The sequence below is a fragment of the Micromys minutus genome, assembly GCF_963924665.1.
Source record: "Micromys minutus genome assembly, chromosome: 4".
Taxonomy (NCBI): Eukaryota; Metazoa; Chordata; class Mammalia; order Rodentia; family Muridae; genus Micromys; species Micromys minutus.
In genome coordinates, this window is record NC_137973.1 from 26,488,571 (window position 1) to 26,507,915 (window position 19,345).

Below are 19,345 nucleotides of genomic sequence, written 5' to 3' on the forward strand. Positions count from 1 at the left end.
AATACTATGTTGATTATGATAAAGCCATATAACACAGTGGCCTAGAAAAAAAAAATGTTTCACATTACATGTTGTCAATGTGTATGAAAACTTTACATGCACCCTCTGTAACTCTAGTACTGCCTCAGAAGGCACTGCATGGATGTGGTACACGGGGGGGGGGGGGGGACACCCGCAGACACAGATAAATATGAAAAAAAAAATGAATGAAAAGAAGATGAGTTAAATCTTTAAAAATAATAAATAAATAAAATTTCAAAATAGAAAAACATTGGAGCCATAATGTACTAAAAAAAACAAAAACAAAAAAACAAAAAAAAACCACATGCTTTGATCCAAAGTTTCTAAAACTTGTGTATATTATCATATATTATATATTGCAGTATATACACAGGAAGGGAAAGGCCAGGAGGGTACCCAGAGCAAGGTATGAGCACTATGAACAGCAATTCCTTGAGCTCATTTTTCTGCAGTAAACTATAAGAAGGCTCAGTGACTCCTGCCTGGGATGGGCCAAAGACACCCGGATAAAAAGGAGTAGAGTAGCTGTGACCGAGGCCACGCCCTTCGTGGGAACTGCCTTACACAGAAATCAAGCTTGAGTGCAGGCCCAGAATGGGGCCTGAGGGAACAGCTTTGAACCTCACCAGGCAAGGAATGGAATGACTCAGAATCTCTCGTCATCTCAGCTTTTTTTCCACTAAGAAGTTAAAAATACTACCAAGTATCAGACATTCAGTGTCCCCAACCCTGGAGAATAACATAGTCACTAAGGGAGGAGGACAGGGTGACCTGTGCTGCTTGGGAGAGAATTTCCAGTGGGCTACACCACCTCCAGAAGGAGAGACAAGCATACAGCAACCCTGGCGGTGTTGAAAGAAGCCCAGAAAGGGAAAGTAATTTGTCTAAGTTCACAGAGCCAATTAACTCAGAATTGAACCTCAAATTGTGGCAGGGCCCAGCATCTCATACCCTTGTGCTTCTCCCAACTTAGGCTAATGAGAACAGTTCAGCCCACAGAAGGGTGTGCACAGAAGGGTGTGCACAGAAGGGTTACACAGAAGGGTGTGCACAGAAGGGTGTGCACAGAAGGGTTACACAGAAGGGTGTGGACAGAAGGGTGTGGACAGAAGGGTGTGCACAGAAGGGTGTGGACAGAAGGGTGTGCACAGAAGGGTTACACAGAAGGGTGTGCACAGAAGGGTTACACAGAAGGGTGTGCACAGAAGGGTTACACAGAAGGGTGTACACAGAAGGGTGTGCACAGGAAAGTGTGCACAGAAAGGCGTATGAAGGACAACAGAGCTTGGCATAGCATGGTCTAGGGCGAGATAAAAAGCTAAAACCAGGAGATGACCATAGAACCTTTTTAAGCCCTCCCCTTCCCTGCAGGTCTCGGAACCCTGGCAACAAGCCTCACCGCATCCCACCAGGGACTGTGTGCATGTGAATGGACGGCTTGAACTTACTCTGTAGGCCAGGCTGGTCTCTGGCCTTCAACTCGTTTCTTTTCTTTCTTCTTTTTTGGGGGAGTGGGGTGAGAAGGGTTTCTCTGTGTACCCTGGATGTCTTTTGTAGACCAGGCTGGCCTTAAAATCCCAGTGATCCACTTGACCCTACCTTTCTGAGCACTGAAATTAAAGGTGTGTATCACCCCTACCCAGAGAATTCCATTTTCTTGCATACTGGGACTCTAAGGTAAAACACCACGCTAGGTTCCCCTCGGGTCTGTGTGGGTGACTGGGTATTTGTTTTGGTTTTTTGCTTCTTGTTGTTGTTGTTGTTTGGTTTTAAAATAACATCTTATATTTTAGATCAACTCTCCTGAAACTCTCTGTATAATTCAGGCTGACCCCAAATGTAGGTTAATCCTTTGTCTTCCAAGTGCTGGGCCTACAAACACAGGTCACCATGCCCAGAGTATTTGTCATTGCAATTTTGATCTCTGAGACAGGGTGGCTTCCCTGGAACTCACAGCAACCCTCCTATTTTAGCCTCCTAAGTGCTTGATTACAGATGTGAACCATCACACGTGTCTGGAGTCCTCAGTTTAAACATGGGAATGGGGCTGGAGAGATGGCTCACCAGGTAAGAGCACTTGCTGCTCTTGGACAGAACCTAGGTTCAGGTCCCAGCAGCCCCAAACCAGCTGGAACTCCAGTTCCAGGGGACCCAGTGCATTTTCTACCTCCATGCGGCACACACAGTCAAAACACCCACACACATCAAATAAAACTTAAAACAAATAAGTAAATACGGGGAATGCTAGCAAGATGACTCACATAAGACAGAAAACCACCCCCCCAGCTACTGGGGGAAGGAGAGAATCAATGCTGGAAGTTATCCTCTGACCTCCACATGTGTGTTTTGCCTTACACACCTATGCTCACACAGATACCTTTAAACAATGTAAAGATGGGGAAACCGAGGCAAGAAAAGGAAAATAACTTTCTCAAAGTTAGTAGAAAGTGGCAAAGCTATAATACTGCATGTTTACCCACCCCGTGCATATGTATGTATGTGTGTGCACGCTTATGTGTGTGTACATATATGTGTGTGCCCATACAAGTGTGGCCGAAGCCAGAAAACATCAAGTGCCCTGCTCTGTCATTTCTGTCTGTCCCCAGGAAAGTGTCCCCTCAGCTCCCAAAGTAGCTTAAACTAAGTCTGTGTGGCTCCAACAATGAACATTTTAAAAATCTTTGGATCTAGGGATGTAGCTCAGTTTGACCCTCAGAACTGTGTAAATCGGACATGGTGGCACCTGCGCTAGTGCTAGGAAGGCTGGAGACAGGAGTGGAGAAGGAAGGTATCACCGAGTCCTGGTAAAAGCCAGCTCATAGCTTGCTCTAAAAAGCCACCTTTTATGTCACTGAAGTCTCAAGGCTCCGGGAGGCAGGTGCTGAGTTTGGGTTTTCTTAGGCAGGTGTCAGTACTCCTAAGTGACAAATAACCAAACTGGGGCTGCGTTAGGTACTTCCCCAAAGTCATACCGACAAGGGACAGAGCCACTTATCAGACCCATAGCCGTCCACTTGACTCCAAACAAGCATTGTGTGCCAGCTGCAGGTGGAGGCATCAGGGGATGGAAGGTTTGAGAAAAGTGCAGAAGAGGCACAGGGGGGAGGGGGAGGAAGCGGGGAGAGAGCTAGACTGAGCAGAGACAGCAGCCTAGAACCCTTGAACCTGCAAAAATCCCACAATGGTTCTGTGAAGAAGATAAAAGTCTTCTTTATCCGCAGGAGTCCAGACCATGGGGACCCACTTGCTGACCCCCATGATCCTTGGCTGATTTGTTTCCTAAAGCAAGAAAACGGAGACAGCGGGCTTAGAGACTATGTGCCTCCTCCTGCCTTGAAGTGCAAACCTGTAGTGGGTGGTTTCCCATCTTAGGGACTAAGACAAGGAGTGATAAGGGTTTTCTTGAAGTATAAAATAACTGTATTATGTGTATGGCTTCCAACTACACACACACACACACACACACACACACACACACACACCATTTCAACCCTCCAGGCCACACCCAAATCCCTAACTGGCCTTCCTAAGCACTTTGCCTCATATTCAGTTAAAGCTGGGCTCTCAAGAGTCTGCAGTCCTGGGGCCCTCCTTCCCTAGGAGCTCTGAGAAATGCCCTGTCCCCAGAGAATCTTTTCTCCCTGTGCTAAGAGCTCCGGTCTAGTTCTCCTGCCCTAACCCCAGCGGCATTCTCTCTAAGAGCCAGTGCTTTGGAACTGATAGTGGAACCTGCCCTTGCTTTCTGAAGCAGGAACCCCAAAATGGTGTGAGTCCATGATCCCCACTCCCTATGTAGAAAGCTGTGCTGGGTCCATAGCCTCAAGTTGCAGTACCTGCAGACTCCCAAGCTCCTGGGCCCCTTCTTCCCACAGATAAGGCAGGCCCCACAGCGACCTTCTGGCCCAGTAACAGAACTGGTCCTAACAGTGGGGCACCTCTTACACCTACCCCACATTAAAATCACCCCAAAAGATTTTCAAACCCCTCTAGATTCTGGTCTAGTCAGCTCAGGATGGCACCTGGGAGAGCACCTTTGAGGTGTCCCAGCCCTTCCTTCTCCACCCCAAAACTCAGTACACAGGAGATCACTTTTGACATGTCCCAGCCCAGCCTACCTTGCTAATCCCTCATATATATATTCGTAAGAAGACTGTTTGGACTTTGGACTCAGAAGCCCCTGAGGTACCATCTCCACTTCACAGATGACAAGACTGAGGCTCCAAGTTGTTAATCACCTTTAACAACAACTTCCAATGTAGTTCCCATGTCCAGTGAGCCTCCTATGACCTCTGTGTCCCCAGAGTCATCAGTCTTAACCTAAGCTTGAAGCCAGGGGCTTCTTTTTGTCAGAACCTGGAGAGCTAAAGGTCTTAATGGTTTGGGAGCCACCACAATACAGCATCTAATGCATCCGTGAAGCCCGGAAGCCAAGGAGCTCTTTGCACCAGGAGTGGCTTCAGTTCTCACTCCAGCCTCTCTCATTTTACAGAACCAGTTGCAAATTCCAACTTAACCCCTCTAGCCTAAGACCATCCGAGTTCCTCTGCCTTGCTTCCCCCACCCCTATGCCCCACCCTCCCTTCCCCTAACACCCCCCCACAATGCAGGAGTGCAGAGGCTTCTCTCTCAGACATACTGCCTAAGTAGAGCACCTCCACTCCACCCCCACCCAGGTAGTCAGTAGAAGGCTCGTACCAGTCACACACCAAAAGGCAGAGGCAGCCCAAGTGTCCACTATCAAATTCGGGGACATGTAGCATGATGTTTGTGTACGACAGGACACTCCCCAGCTTCCAACAGGAAGGAAATCCTAACTCACACCACAGTTCAAATGGGCCTTGAAGGCACTGTGCTAAGTGAGATAAGCCAGACACAAACGGTTTCCGTACAACCCAAACTCAGAAAGTGGGATGGACTTGGCTAGGAGCTAAGGAAGGGATGGGGATGAGAAGAGACTGTCAAGGCCGAGGGATTCCAGTTCTGCAAGATGCAAATGATCCGAGGACGGATGATGAAAACTGGATGGCAGCCTTATGAATGTCCTAACACCGCCGAGCATTGATTTAAACAGGGCCAGCCGTGTAAGCTCAGAGCCAGAATCCAGGTTAGGAAAGACAGACACGCATGGGAGGGAGAAAGAATGGCTGTGTAATCTCATCCCTGGGACGATGGCTAGGGGGTGGGCCAGGAGCATCCCAGCAGCATCCCAGCAGCTCCCTGCTCCACTAGCCCAGCCCATTCAGCCAGCACCAGGCCAACGGAACAGCTTAAAGCAGAAACCAACAGGCTATAGTGCACAAGGAGCAACGCAGCAGGTTGACCTCTGCCTCCAAACACACAAAACAAACAACAACAGTTACAACGAGGCATGGTGGCTCATGCCTGTAATCCCAGTACTCAGGAGGCCATGTGCAACCAGTTCAAGGGCAGGATACATAAAAAGGCCCTTCTCAAAAATCTCCCTCAAAGAGTTTTAAAAGTAAATTTTACATCATGCATATTGTACCACAATAAACAATTAAAAAAACTTTTTAAATTAAAAGAAAAAAAAAAACAGGTTTTCGTTGTAGTTGTTTGTTTTGAAACAGGATCTCACTATGTAGTTCAGAGTGACCTTGAACTCACAGAGTAACTCCGCCTCCACCACACTTAGCCAGAAGAAATTTTTGAAGAAGCTGTTTCTGGACCCGGCTTACATACTAGATCATAGATCAGCGGTAGAACACTTTCTTATCACATATAAAACCTTGAGTCTCATAGTGTAGCAAAGGAAGCAATAGGGGCTAGAACTTGAAGAAAAACTGTGTGTGTGTGTGTGTGTGTGTGTGTGTATGTGTGAGTCTATGAGTGTGTGTATGTGTATATGTGTGTATATGTATATCTGTGTGTATGTGTATATGAATGTGTGTATGTGTGTGTGTGTGTGTGTGTGTATGTGTGTGTCTATGAGTGTATGTATGTGTATATGTGTGTATATGTATATCTGTGTGTATGTGTATATGAATGTGTGTATGTGTGTGTGTGTGTGTGTGTGTGTGTCTATGCTGTACAGAAGAGGGCACTGGAGTTACAGATGGTTATTAGCCACTAGACGTGGATGTTGGGGAGCAAACTGGAATCCTCCAGAAGAGCAAATGCTCTTAACCACTAAGCAATCTCTCCAGCCCCCAAACAGGAATCCTTACAGCTGTGTATGACTGTCTAAGGCACATGGCTGAGGCAGGGGCTGTAGCATGGTTGGATTGCCTTTGCCTAGAACACATGAGGCCCTGCATTCAACACCCAGCACAGTATGAACCAGGTGTGGTGATACACACTTGTGATCCCAACAATTCAGAAGTGGAAGCAAGAGAATCGGGAATTTAACATCACCATGAGCTGCATAGTGAGTTCAAGATCAACCTGGGCCACATGAGACTGACTCAAACAAACAGCGTTGCAAAGACAGAAAGTAAAACTGTTAGCCTAGATTCGAAGATGTCCTTTGCACAACACCTAACCCTAACCCTAACCCTAACCCTAAACAATGCAATACGCAGAGGAAGAAACTGGTTGTGACTTAATCTCTTGATGAAATTAGTGTCATCATTGTTTTTTACTCTGTAGCTTCGGCTGTTCTAGAACTCACTATGTAGACCAGGCTAGCCTCAAACACACTCACAAAGATCCACCTGCCTCTGTCTCCCAAGTGTTGGGATCAAAGGTGTGCACCAACCTGGCTTAGAATCATAGTTTGATATTATTGGGAGATGGGAACTGGGAGATGGGACATAGTTGGAGGAAGCGGGTCACTGGGTACACCCTTGATGAGGACCTCTCATCCTAGCCTACTCTCCTTCTTTCTGCTTCCACATCTAGAGGTAAGCAGTTGGGTCTGCCATACCTTATGTGCCGTGATGTTCTGCCTCCTCTCAAACCCAGAGCAACAGACCCAGCCAGCCAGTCCCAGTCCTCTGTAACCCTGAGTCCAAAGGATCCTTCCTCTGTCAAATTGGTTCCATTTGTCACGGCAGTGAGAGGTGACCATATGCATGCTTTGGGGGATTTCATGACTTCCCTCAAAGCATTATTACCTTGGTGGTTCCCAATGATAAACAGCGTTCATCGATTAACCATGCCTATAATTCTTTGGAGCTCCTCCCTTCCTTCTGCCCTTACACTCCTCCCTGCTGCCCTCAACTGAGGCTCACCTATTAGAAGGAAGGGAGACATGGAGTGTGTAAGGAGAAAAAAGCCTAGTGAGCTCCACCATCAAACACATGGTTGCAGGTTCGAGAGCAGATGTGTCCATGATTCAGGTACAGTATACACAGGAGCTACCAGACTTGGGCAAACAGAGCTAGGTATTGTGGCACACAGAGCGACCCAGTATTCGGGAGATGGAGGCAAGAGAATTGGACATTCAAGGTCATCTTGACTACACAGTAATTCCGAAGCCTGCCTAGACTGAATGAACACTTTCTCAATGAACTGAAATGAAGGGAAGGGGGCGTTGACTGCTTAAGCGTGCTTAGCCATACAGTTCAAGATATGCTGATATGCTTATAAGCTGAAAGGTGTCCCATCCTCCCTCCATGTAGACCCAGGTACCTGTCCAAGGAGTGCCCGTGACCTCTGGGGACCATTCACTCCACTGGCCGATGTCAAACTCCTCCTTCCCACGGACCTGTACCACATGCGTCACTCCTCGCAGGGCATCATGGATAATGCACTGATGCTGGGCCACCTGGAGCTGCGGACGGAGACATGGTGAGTCCCAGAGGCCCCTGCGAGGCAGTGTCCCAGGGAGAGGGCACTCTAGACCACCCGACGCTGCTTTCCACTTGGCAGAGACTCACACCACCTAGGAGGCTGAGGTGAAGTCATTCGCAAGTGTTCTGAGATCACTGTAGGTGGCAGAACCCGGCATTCTCCTCAAGCCGGTCAGAAGGAGTCTGGCCTGGCCTTATTAGTTTTATTAGTCTCACAGAGCCAAGACTCATAAAGTTAAATGGCTCACCAGAGACAACAAAGTGTGGAAGAGACAGAGCTGGACCAGAACCCACTTCTTTTCTGGTGTCCTACTTCCCCTAAGACCTTTTTCTGTTTAGATATAGAAGGTTCACTTTTGTAGTTTCAGCACTTGGGAACTTAGGAGGCTAAGGAAGGAGGACTGTCATGAGTTCCAGGCTACTACAGGATGAAACTTTATGTCCGAACAAAGGAATCGAATTACCAGCCACACCGTGAACGTCTTTGACCATACAGGTCGGTATCGAAGTTCAAACTGCAACAAGTAGTAACTTGGGTCCCAGGACTCAGGGTCTTGCCAGCTGACTTTGAGCCAGCGAGGCCTTCCAGGTATGGCTGATACCACAAGGTTGGCAGGTGGATCCGGCTGCACTGTGGAGAGGGCATAGGGCTTCTATGTGGCAGCAAGCATGCTGCAAAAGAGACCCTCAAAGGCTCAGCAGACATCCCCAGTGCCAAGCATACACCCCATCCCCAGAAATGTTTAAATTTTATCTAGTGCAAACAGAATCCAGAGCCTTGCACCCGGCAGGCAAAAACTCATTGGGCCACCCATTAACACCCTTAACCTTTTTGAGAAGACCCCCATCTATTAATCAGCAATGCCCCCAAAAGACCCAGCTCCCAAGCCCCGCTGCACAGCCTCGCTGCCTCTTCCAGGGATAGATCAGGAACACACTCTAGAACATTCCTCAAGAGAAACTGGCTTACCCATTTTTAGACTCTGAAAGGCGACATTGGGGCTGGACTTGCTCCCTACGCTGTTTGCGACGCACAGTGACACTATGTGGTACACTTTGTCACCCTCCAGGATCTCCACCTGGCAGGAGAAGCCTTTCCGCTGCTGAGAATACTGGCAGGGCACCTGGAAGTCACTCTTCCCTTTGGTGGAATTGCTGTGGGACACAACAGACAAAGGGCACAAAGGTTCTAGCAAGTTCTGTTGGCTTTTCAAGGAAAAGACGTCTGGCTTAGGAACTAGAGGCTTGGGAACTGACTCTAGCTTTCAAGCTGCAACTCAGCCAGGGTCTGCGCCTATTACTGTCTGTGACTTTCAGGATGCTTTTCATCCCGAGTATTTATTTTCTCCTAGAAAATAGGAAAGCTGGTTTCACTAGTGCCTATCTGATAGGATCTTAGGCAGAGCCCAGCCAATGAGGGATGGGTGGAGGAGAAGGCCCCTCTGGTCTCACATTTGTCAACATGTCTTGATCTCTCATTTCCTTCCTGGGTCTTGTCCTTCGAACTATAAAGGATACAGAAATGGTTTTAAAAAGCCCTTCCCAGTCCCGGGGCACAAAAGACCTGCCCTCAGTGATATAGCAAAAAATGCTGGCGAATCACCAAAGCACACAAGGGGAACAGGGGTGGGGGTGATAGAAAAGAACTCTGAAGACTGAAGATGGCCAAGGGGAGTCAGAAACCACCCAGAAGACCAGAAACCTGAGATCTCACCCACTTCCACATTCCTTGCCACTAGAAAACAAGCGAGCGACCTCAGACTCAGATAAGAACCTTGGGCTCAGCCCAGGCTGATCGCCACACTGGTTTTGTAATATAGAAATTCTCCCCCTATCCTCTAGGGGTATTTCAAGACCCTTCAGTGTGAGGCCTGAGATGGCAGCAGGCCTGGTGCACCATTGGTTCCTGACGCCCTGAGGCACTGCCAGGTTCCCAGGTGAACCTCCGACTCTCACCACTGTTCTAGGGCCAGGCTTGACAGACACAAATACTGGTAACCAGATGATCAAGAGTTCTGTGGAACGGCACAGGTACCCGGAGCTGATTCAAGGCCTGGGCGGGGTTACTTAGAATGACCCAATTTTAAAGCATGCATTTGTTTACTTCTGGGAATTTCCACTTAATATTCTGAAGCCATGTTTGACTGGTAGTAACTACATCCATGGGAAGGAATACCACACTCTTACCGCTCAAACTTGTGGGCAGAGACTACAGTTTCTCGAGCATGCTACATTACACTTCCTTCTACCTTCCTGACCCCAGGTCTCCATGCCATCTTCTAATGGGCAAAGGTCTAGATGGGTCGCGCCTCATCCCCACGACCGCCCTCTGTCCTGTCTTTATAATCTCACAGGGCCGGGGTACTGATAGCAGCCTTCCAGCCTCATTCCTAGCACCCAGAACCATTTGTACCTTTGTCCCTTTCCTGTAGGGCAACGCCCCAACCCTTTGGACCTTGATGGAAAGTAGGCAGCCCATCCTGGGCTTGGGTTCTCTTCCTAACCACTTAGAACCACTTCCTAGCTAGATGACCTCAAGCAAATAAATCAGTCTCACTGAACCCCATCATGCCTTTCCCATAGCTGCTGAGTATGATAAATTGAGTTGAGCCTAGGGCTTAGCTCCTTTATTTCTAAGAACTTTTTTCTTTTTTTTTTATTTTTATTTTTAATTTTTGGAATAACTGAGGATGCAAACACGGCCTTACATGTGTTATGTGACAGACTTGGGAAAACTTTTTACTGGTAAAGCGATTTGTCCTGAGGCTGAAGATGGCTCAGCAGTTAAAGGCATTTGTTGCTCTTGCAGAGGGCTTTGAAATCGACTGCTAACACCCGCAAGGTGGCTCACAACCACCTCTAATCCCGGTTTCAGGAGATTCAATAGGCATGTGTATGGTACACATTCACACATTTAGGCAAAACATTCAGAAAATAAAATAAATCTAAAAAAATTAAAAGGTCCCTGTCCATTCTGTCCGACAGTTGCCCGGAGCCCTCCACCCTCCTCCACTAGGACACCAGTGGGCGTCAACTGAGCGTGAGCCCCCACCAGCCACTTACACTTTCATTGCGAACAGCACAGCCTTCGTGGTTGGAGAGGGGGTGCTGCTCGGATGCCACTCACAAATGGCGTTAACAAGGGGGTTCTTCCGGAAGCAGGAGAGCCTGGGCTCCTCTGGGGGAACTGAAAGAGAACTCAGCAAGATAAGAAAGTGCAAAGCCTCCAAAGCACACCTACTATGTGCATTATGTTACCCTCCCCCCACCTCCCAGCTGAGGGGACTACCTGGTTCAGCTCAGAGTCATAAATGACACAACTCCCCAGGGACACACTGGCCAAACAGTCCCGGGCACAGAGAGAAAGGTGGCATTATCTTCTGGGCTTCTGGCTACAACAGTGGTTCTCAACCTGTGGGTCACGACCCCTTTGGCAGACCTTTCTCTCCAAAATCATTTATGTTACGATTCATAACAGTAACGGGGTTACAGTTATAAAACAGCAATTGAAATACTTCTATGGTTGGAGGGAGGTCACCGTGACATGAGGAATTGTATCAAAGGGCCACAGCATTAGGAAGGTCAAGAACCACAGCTCTAAAGGGTTGAAAAGATAATGCAAAAAGATTGCCTCACCTGATGCTGACACTGGACAAACAGACACTGGACAAACAGACACTGGACAGACAGACACTGGAAGGACTACATAGGACATAAGGAAGAGCGTGGCTGAGAGCAGGGCTTGCCACAAGGCATGGACCCTCCAGTTTCCACTGAGAGACCCTTTAACCTGCTAATCCTGGGGTGTGTGCCATCTGAGAGTCTCACGTGTGATTCGTGTGTGCTGTGCAGTTTTCCGCCTCAAACACTTACTTTCTCTTTGCAACACTTTGCAACGTGGAAGCGTGATAATTTTATTTTGCCAAAAGAATCTGAGGGAGTTAGCAGGAGTTAAGTCCAGGTGCCTGGCTGGGAGTCCAGAGCTATTAAATCTGCCAGACGGTCTACACCGCACGCAGAGGCTGAGCGGTGGCCCTTTCCCTGAAAGTCTTGAGCCGAAGAAATAACAAACTTAAAGGATCAGTCAGGAAGTCTTTCTGGACTGCAGAGGACACTGAGGCTACCCTCAGGGCCACTTTAAAGACACCGAGGACAGAACTCACCGTCTACCAGCAAGGGCACAGTCCCAACCAGATGATCATCCAGGAAGCAGAAATAGTCCCCAGTGTCGCTGAGCTGCACTGCCCTCAGAACCAGTGTGTTTCCTGTGGTCGTCCATTTTCTGTTCTGTGAGCCAGAGTGCACCCAGTGAATGGTAGCATTGCCTGCTGCTTCCTTCCCGGGGCAGGTCAGGGTAACCGTGGCTCCTGGCAGGCTCGTCACTGTACCATTTGCCACCTCTGGGGAAGAAAAACACAAAGTAAGCCACGGCAAGTTGAAGATGGGACTTTGCAGACGGTTTGAAGACGTCAAAGGCCTCCGCGGTGACACCTGTGAAGTCCTCCCATGGTCAAGCCTGCACCACATCGGTCTGGCCTCCGGAAACCTCCCGGACCGCCAAGCTGTCTGCTACAGTGCACCCTCTCAAACCAGGATCCTGGATAGAAAAGCCTTTAAAGAGACGGATGAGGTGGTGCTCACCTTTAATGACCCCCATTTGGGAGGCAGAGGTAAGCAGATCTCTGAGAGTTCAAGGCTGAGGTCAACTTGGTCTATACCGCAAGTTTTGGATCAGTCAGAGCTACATGGTGAGACCTTGCCATAAAAGAAGAAAGAGCTGGCCGTAGAGGTCCAAACCAGCAATATCTTATTCTACACTTGGGAAGCAGAGACAGGGAATCTCTGAGATCCAGGCCAGCCTGAGCCACACAGAGAAACCCTATCCTGAAAAACCCAAAAGAGAGAGGGGGAGGGGAAGGAAGGAAATGAAAGAAAACAAACAACCCTTTAAGGACCTGATCCTGCCCTCAGGTTGAAGATCCAGAGGCTCTGCAGGGCTCTGGGTGCCTTCTTGGCCTCTGAAGCCTCCTGTCAACATGCAGGAAGACCCAGAGCCTCCCCCCTCCTCCTATGCTCTGCCTGTCCTGATACTCCTTTCCTTCCCCCATGCTATCCCCACAGCAGAACATCGTGTGATTTTTGGGACTCAGCCTCCACCCCTTTCCCGAATGGCATCCGCCTTTCCCCGCTGACCTAAAGTTCATGCCTGTGGAAGCCAACCGTGCTGCCCCCACTCACTGCCCCGCTGACAGTTCATGCCCGTGCTGTCTTCCCAACCGTGCCGCACCCCCTACTCACTGCCACACCACCACATCCACATCTGTCAACATCTGTCAGGACCTCAAGACTTGAGGTGAAAAGGCTCGGTAGGTTAAAATCCTTACCATGCAATCCAGAGGACCTGAGTTGGATGCAGAGTTGGACAACTGGCTTCCAATAGTTGTCCTCTGATCACATGTGTGCCGTGGCAAGACCACAAAACACACGTACACCATACACATAATAATATTATTACTACTTTCTATTATTAAAAGAAAAAAAAAAAAAAAAACACTAAAAATAAGCTGGGCTGTGGCGGCCCTCGCCTTTCATAACAGCACTTGGGAGCACTCTGTGCCAGATTGTACAAGTTCCAGGCCAGCCTGGTCTACAGAGCAAGTTCCAGATAGCCAGGGCTATGTGGAAAAACCTGTCCCCCCCCCAAAAAAAAACAATAAATACATAAATGAAAAAACAAATAAAATTAAAAGGGAACCACTTCTCTAAGTTAGAAAAGGAGAGGGAGACTCAGGCATGTAAGGACAAGCACCCTGTTTTATCTCAGTATCTAGAACAGTGCCTGGCACATGGCAACCTCCCTCTTGCAACAGACGAATGCACAGGTGAACTTACGGAGTCACCTAGGGATGGACGTCAGGTTCTCAAGCAGGAACCCAGCATTCGCAAATGCTCAAGAAGTCTCAGCACAAACGGCAGCACGCTTTTATCCGTGGTAACCAACATTGAGCAGTACTAGGAGCAGGGAGAAAAGAGCCAAGGCTTCGGACTCTCCCTGCTCCAACAGGACCCTACACGCCCACCATCACTTAGACGCCTAAGCACAGATGTTTTTACTTTAGGGGACCAATTTGGAAAGTAAAAACTACCAAATATATTCTTTATTCCCTGAAGGGGAAAAAAAAACACACACACACACACAGGCTACACTTAAGGAAAACAAAACAAAGATTAAAGATTCAGGGAACGCTGAGGCAGGCATAGTGATTCATGTCTATAGGCACCATTTGGGAGCCTGAGGCAGGAAGATAACCTAAAGCTTAAAACCAGCCTGGGACTCTCTAAACACGAGAGAGGGGCAGATCCACCTTTTTCTTGGTACAGATTATAGACTATAGACTCACAGAATATGATAAATAGATAAATAGACAGACAAAATGAGCCTTGTATAAAAGTGGTCCCATTGGCTGAGGAAACAGAATCTAGGGAACATGAGCCTTTCAGGAACATCGAGCTTCACGGCAGCAAGAGACAGCAACACATCTGGCCAAGGACTCGGAGAAGCCAGCTGCTGCCTGACCTCACGTCCACCCATGTGTGCCTGACACTGAGGCTAAGCACAAGACCTTTGACCTTTGACCTTTGAAGGCTTCTTGCTTGGAAAGAGGGTTTTTCCGATGTCTGGCCTGTGTGTGAGTTCTCTTATACACGATCCTCAGCCATCAGAGAGGAGGAGGTAAGTAAATTGCAAACATCAAGCCAGGGCAACCTGACGATGTTTGGACATACTGCATCAGAGAAGCGGGGCTTCTGCCTGGCTACACGGATGCTCTTCATGCCACGGAGCGTGACCCGAGTTCTGTTCCCAGCACCCACATCGGGCACCTCACAACTGCTATAACTCTTGCTAGTCTCAGAGAGAACACACACACAGTAGCACACACTCACTTACACTAAGAGTTCTCAACCTTCCTAATGCTGCAAACCTTTAATCCTCATGTCGTGGTGACCCCCCCCCAACCATAAAATTATTTTCACTGCTACTTCATAACTGTAATTTTGCTACTGTTATGAATCATGGTTGTAAGTATTTTTGGAGATAGAGGTTTGCCATGCAGGTCACTGACCCACAGATTGAGAACAACCGACTTACAAAGACATACACAGATAAATAAAAATAAAATATTTTTTTTATGAAATAGCCAGGTATGGTGAAGAACACCTTTAATCTTAGTAGCGTCTCTGTAAGTTCCAGGACAGCCAGGGTTTCAAAGTCAGACCTTGACTCAATAAGATAAAATAAAATAAAAATAGATGTCACCTTGTAACTAAGTGAGAATGAGGAGGCTTCCTAGACCTCTCTGGCCCACATTAAGTAAGGAAGGCCTTCCCTCTGTCAATCACCACCCAAGGCTCCAACATGGGACAGGTTTGAGCTCCAGAGAGCCCCACCTGTGAGAAATGCAGCCTCTGGAGCAAACTTCACACAGTGCTCACAGGAATCGCCTAAGGGATGGCCCCAGAGCCTGAGAAGTCCAAACCTTCAGATGGTGTTGAGGAAACTCTCTTCCCAGAGTCTCAGAAGTCCCTTCGCTCCAGGGAGCATTCATATACATTTTTCAGTGACATCCTTTGAGCATTTCATCATTCTGCAGCTATTTTACACACTTTTGAACATATGCAAATTAACCTATGTAATACTCATGAAGATTATAAAGCATAAAAAACCCAGGAGATTCCCCTAAAACTAGCCCATGTGTTATCTCTGAAGGTGTCTCTGATCCCCAGATCTACAACTTCCTGTCCTTATGTACTTTACATCTGGCAGTTTATCCTCCTTTACTTTAAAACTTTTTATTACATTATTTATCCATCCATCCATCCATCCATCCATCCATCCATCCATTATGTATCTATCTATCTATCATCTATCTACCATCTACCTATCTATCTATCTGTCCATCTATCATCTATCTATCTATCATCTATCCATCTATCATCTATCTATCTATCTACCATCTATCTATCATCTATCTATCCATCCATCCATCTATCCCTCCATCCATCTATTCACCCATTCATCCATCCATCATCTATCTATCTATCTATCTATCTATCTATCTACCATCTATCTATCATCCATCCATCCATCCATCCATTATGTATCTATCTATCTATCATCTATCTATCATCTATCTATCCATCCATCCATCTATCCCTCCATCCATCCATCTATCATCTATCTATCTATCTATCTATCTATCTATCTATCTATCTATCATGAGGGTTGCTCTTGCCATGGCACGTGAGAAAGACAGAAGTCAATGTGGGGTATTTTTTCCTTCAATCATGTGGGACCTGGGGATTGAATTCAGATTATCAGGCTAAGCATCAAGCATCTTTACCCGGTGAGCCATCTTGCTAGCCCTCTTCCTTCCCTACTTTAAGAGGTAAGTTGGTACCCCATGGTCCCCTTCCTCTTTTGTTCCTTTTGGTCTCTGGGCTTCATATGTATTCTCCTCTGCAGGGCTGTTTTCAGTCCTGTTTCCACAGTGTGTGGGTGTCATCTGCTTACTCTCACCTCAGTTTAGTATCTGAAGTTACTATATACCATTATCTGAGGTTTCAACTTGTTTCCAGTGCTGTGGTGTTTGAATGAGAATGGCCCTGTAGGCTCAAGTGTTTGAATGTTTGGTCCCTGGTTAGTGGGACTGTCTGGAAAGGATCAGGAGGTGTGGCCTTGATGTCAGGGGTGTGGTCTTTTATGGGTGTGGTCTTGCTGGAGGTGTGGCCTTGTTGGAGGTGTGGCTTTGTTGGAGGAAATGTGCCACTGAGGGTGGGCTTTGAGGTTTCAGAAGCCCATACCAGACCTTTCCTCTTCTCCTCTCATTTCCCTGTTTTCTGTCTGCAGATAAGGATGTTGTGCTTTCAGCTGCTGCTTTAGCACCATGCTGGTCTATCACTACTCTTCTCACTGTGATGGTCATGGACTTGCCCTCTGAAACTGTAAGCATACCCCAGGATCTCCAGGCTGGTCTCAAACTATATAACTGAGGATAACCTTGATACCTGTGTCTTTGCCTCCTGAATGCTGGATTACAGGTGTGTCCTTCCCTGCCTGGCCTGAAGGAGGTAAAGTTTAGCAGGCCCAATGGCCCTCCAATTTTATGTATCAATATTCTTACCCTCCTATTTTCTCTGGACAAAGCAGCTATAAGGATTAAAACCTAACACAGGCATCAGGCTCATGTGTATAATTTGAACATGTAGGAGCTTAGAGAGAAATACTGACCAAAGGGGCTAGAGGGATGGCTCAGCAGTTAAGAGCACTGACTGCTCTTCCAGAGGTCCTGAGTTCAATTCCCAGCAACCACATGGTGGCTCACAACCACCTGTAATGGGATCCGGTGCCCTCGTCTGGTGTGTCAGTGACAGGATGCTCATAAACATTAAATAAAGAAACCTTTTATAAGAAGAAAGAAAGCAATACTGACCAAAGAGAATGTCTTTGAGCAGGTGGCCCCACTGTCATGTTGGCAGTGGCCCTGTGCATCTGGAGAGAATATCAGAAACCACACAGCAGCCTGCCAGTACTAGTGCACAACAGATGAAAGTCCAGCAACCATGGACAGCTCAGACTTTCCTTGGCATCTGTTCAGACCACTGTCCTGAACTAGACATGGGTACAAGAAGTTTGGTCAACCACAGGCCACATGCAGAGTAAGGCTCCATAAGATTAGACCTGCAGTGATGCAGCCACCGTGAGGTCACACCACAGCATGACATGCACAGGTCTGCAGTGTTGCTGGTGTGGACCAACTTACTGAGTCACATAAAGGTATAGCACAGGGACCAGGTATGGCTAACTGATAGGGTTAGAAGTGTGTTTACTTTAGAACATACTCCTATTTCTTTTTTTAAGTTTTAGCCAGGTGTAGTGCTATACTTTTGTCTTAGACACTGTTTTATTGCTGAAAAGAGACACCATAGCCAAGGCAACTCTTACAAAAAAAAGCATTTAATTGGGGGTTTGTTTATAATTTCACAGAGTTAACATATTATCATTGCATTGGAAAGCAGACAGGCATGGCACTGGAGCAGTAGCTGAGAGCTTTATATCCTGATCTAGAGGGAAGGAGGAAGGGAGGGAAGGAGAGAGAGATGTGGACTTTTGAAACCTCAAAGCTTACCCCTAGTGACATACCTTCTCCACCAAAGCCATACCTCCTCTAACAAAGTCACATGTTAGGAGTATATGTATATGTGTGTGTTTGTATGTGGGGGGGGAGCTAATCCTTCTCAAACAGTTCCACTTGTTGAATACTAAGTACTCAAACTCATGAGCCTATTGGGGTCCTATTCTCATTCAAACACCAAATGATGTAATCCAAGTGCTTTGGAGATGAAGGCAAGAGGATCAGGGGTTCAAGATCATGCGCTTCTACAGATCCAGCTCAAGGCCATCCTGGGTTAACCGAGATTCTCTCTCAATAAACCAAAAACAGCAGACTGGTGGGAGGGCTCAATGTGTAGAGATGACAGCACAAAGACCTAACAACCTGAGTGTGAACCCTGGATCCAAGATGGCAGGACTGAACTAACTCCTCAAGATTTATCCTCTAATGTCTACATATGTGTGCATCTGTGTGCGTTATTCACATACACAAGAGCATGCTCTCTCACACACACATGTGCACACACACTAAATTTTTTTTAAATGCAGGTAGGAAATGGTCCAACACAGTTGAGTGGTTACCAAAGCTTGATACCAAAGCCCCACATGACACCCAAGCACAGCAGCAAATGCCTATAATCCCTGTGCTAGGGAACTGGAGACCAGAGCATCTCTGAGGCTTGCTGCCTAGCTAGCCTACCTGAATCGGCATGCTCCAGGTTCAGTGAGACACTGTCTCAAAAAAAAAAAAAAAAAAAAAAAAGCTCTAAGGTGGCAAGAGCCAATGGGATGCCTCAGCTGGTAAAGCACTTACTGACAAACCTGATAAAATAATACATGTTTGCTGTAAAACAGTACAGTATGCCACATTATGCTGGCGAGAGATACATCTGCTTACCTCACCTCGTGATAATATCAAGAGCCCACATCAAGTGACAGACCAGAATATCAAGGATTGTGTAACTCTACCATCAGACAGCACATTTCTCAGAGCACGTTCCCATTATTAAGTGACGCATAACTGTCTATACAGGTCACCACGCCGCCGTGACTGCAAGACTGTAAGATCTGTTTGCCTCGCACCAGGGAATACAGTGGTGATCATTACATGCTTGTCTGAAATGGGACTCTTACAGACAAGCTCTCTACGCTGCACACTTCCAGAGGCACCGGTGGTGGATGGCGCAGTGGCCCAAGCAGAGTCGTCCATGAGGCCCAGTGGGCAGACCCTGCACTGGGGCCCAGCAGAGAGGAGCAGAGCTCTCTTCTACTCCTGCCATTATCAGTTCCAAAAGAAAACACTCCTCTGGCCACTTCCCTATCCCTTTCCCTCCCAACAGAAAGCTTTGCATGGTTGCAGACTAACTTGCATATTGTCCAGGACTGTTCAGTTACTACCCTT

The 19,345-nt window shown here is 47.3% G+C and overlaps 1 protein-coding gene across 2 annotated transcripts in view; it reads right to left on the reverse strand.

The window, feature by feature from the left end:
• IL6R (interleukin 6 receptor) overlaps positions 1 to 19,345 on the reverse strand; it is a 47,555-nt gene that overhangs the window by 12,429 nt on the left and 15,781 nt on the right. For both annotated transcript variants that reach the window (XR_013974992.1, XM_080915118.1), the window contains exons 2-6: positions 11,936 to 12,172; positions 10,836 to 10,959; positions 8,743 to 8,927; positions 8,237 to 8,403; positions 7,612 to 7,753 (exon numbers count right to left, since the gene is read on the reverse strand). Coding sequence is in view for 1 of the 2 variants with exons in the window: in XM_080915118.1 (XP_080771244.1) it covers positions 7,612 to 7,753; positions 8,237 to 8,403; positions 8,743 to 8,927; positions 10,836 to 10,959; positions 11,936 to 12,172 (855 nt within the window). In the remaining variant the exon portion in view is untranslated. The remainder of the gene's footprint in view (positions 1 to 7,611; positions 7,754 to 8,236; positions 8,404 to 8,742; positions 8,928 to 10,835; positions 10,960 to 11,935; positions 12,173 to 19,345) is intronic.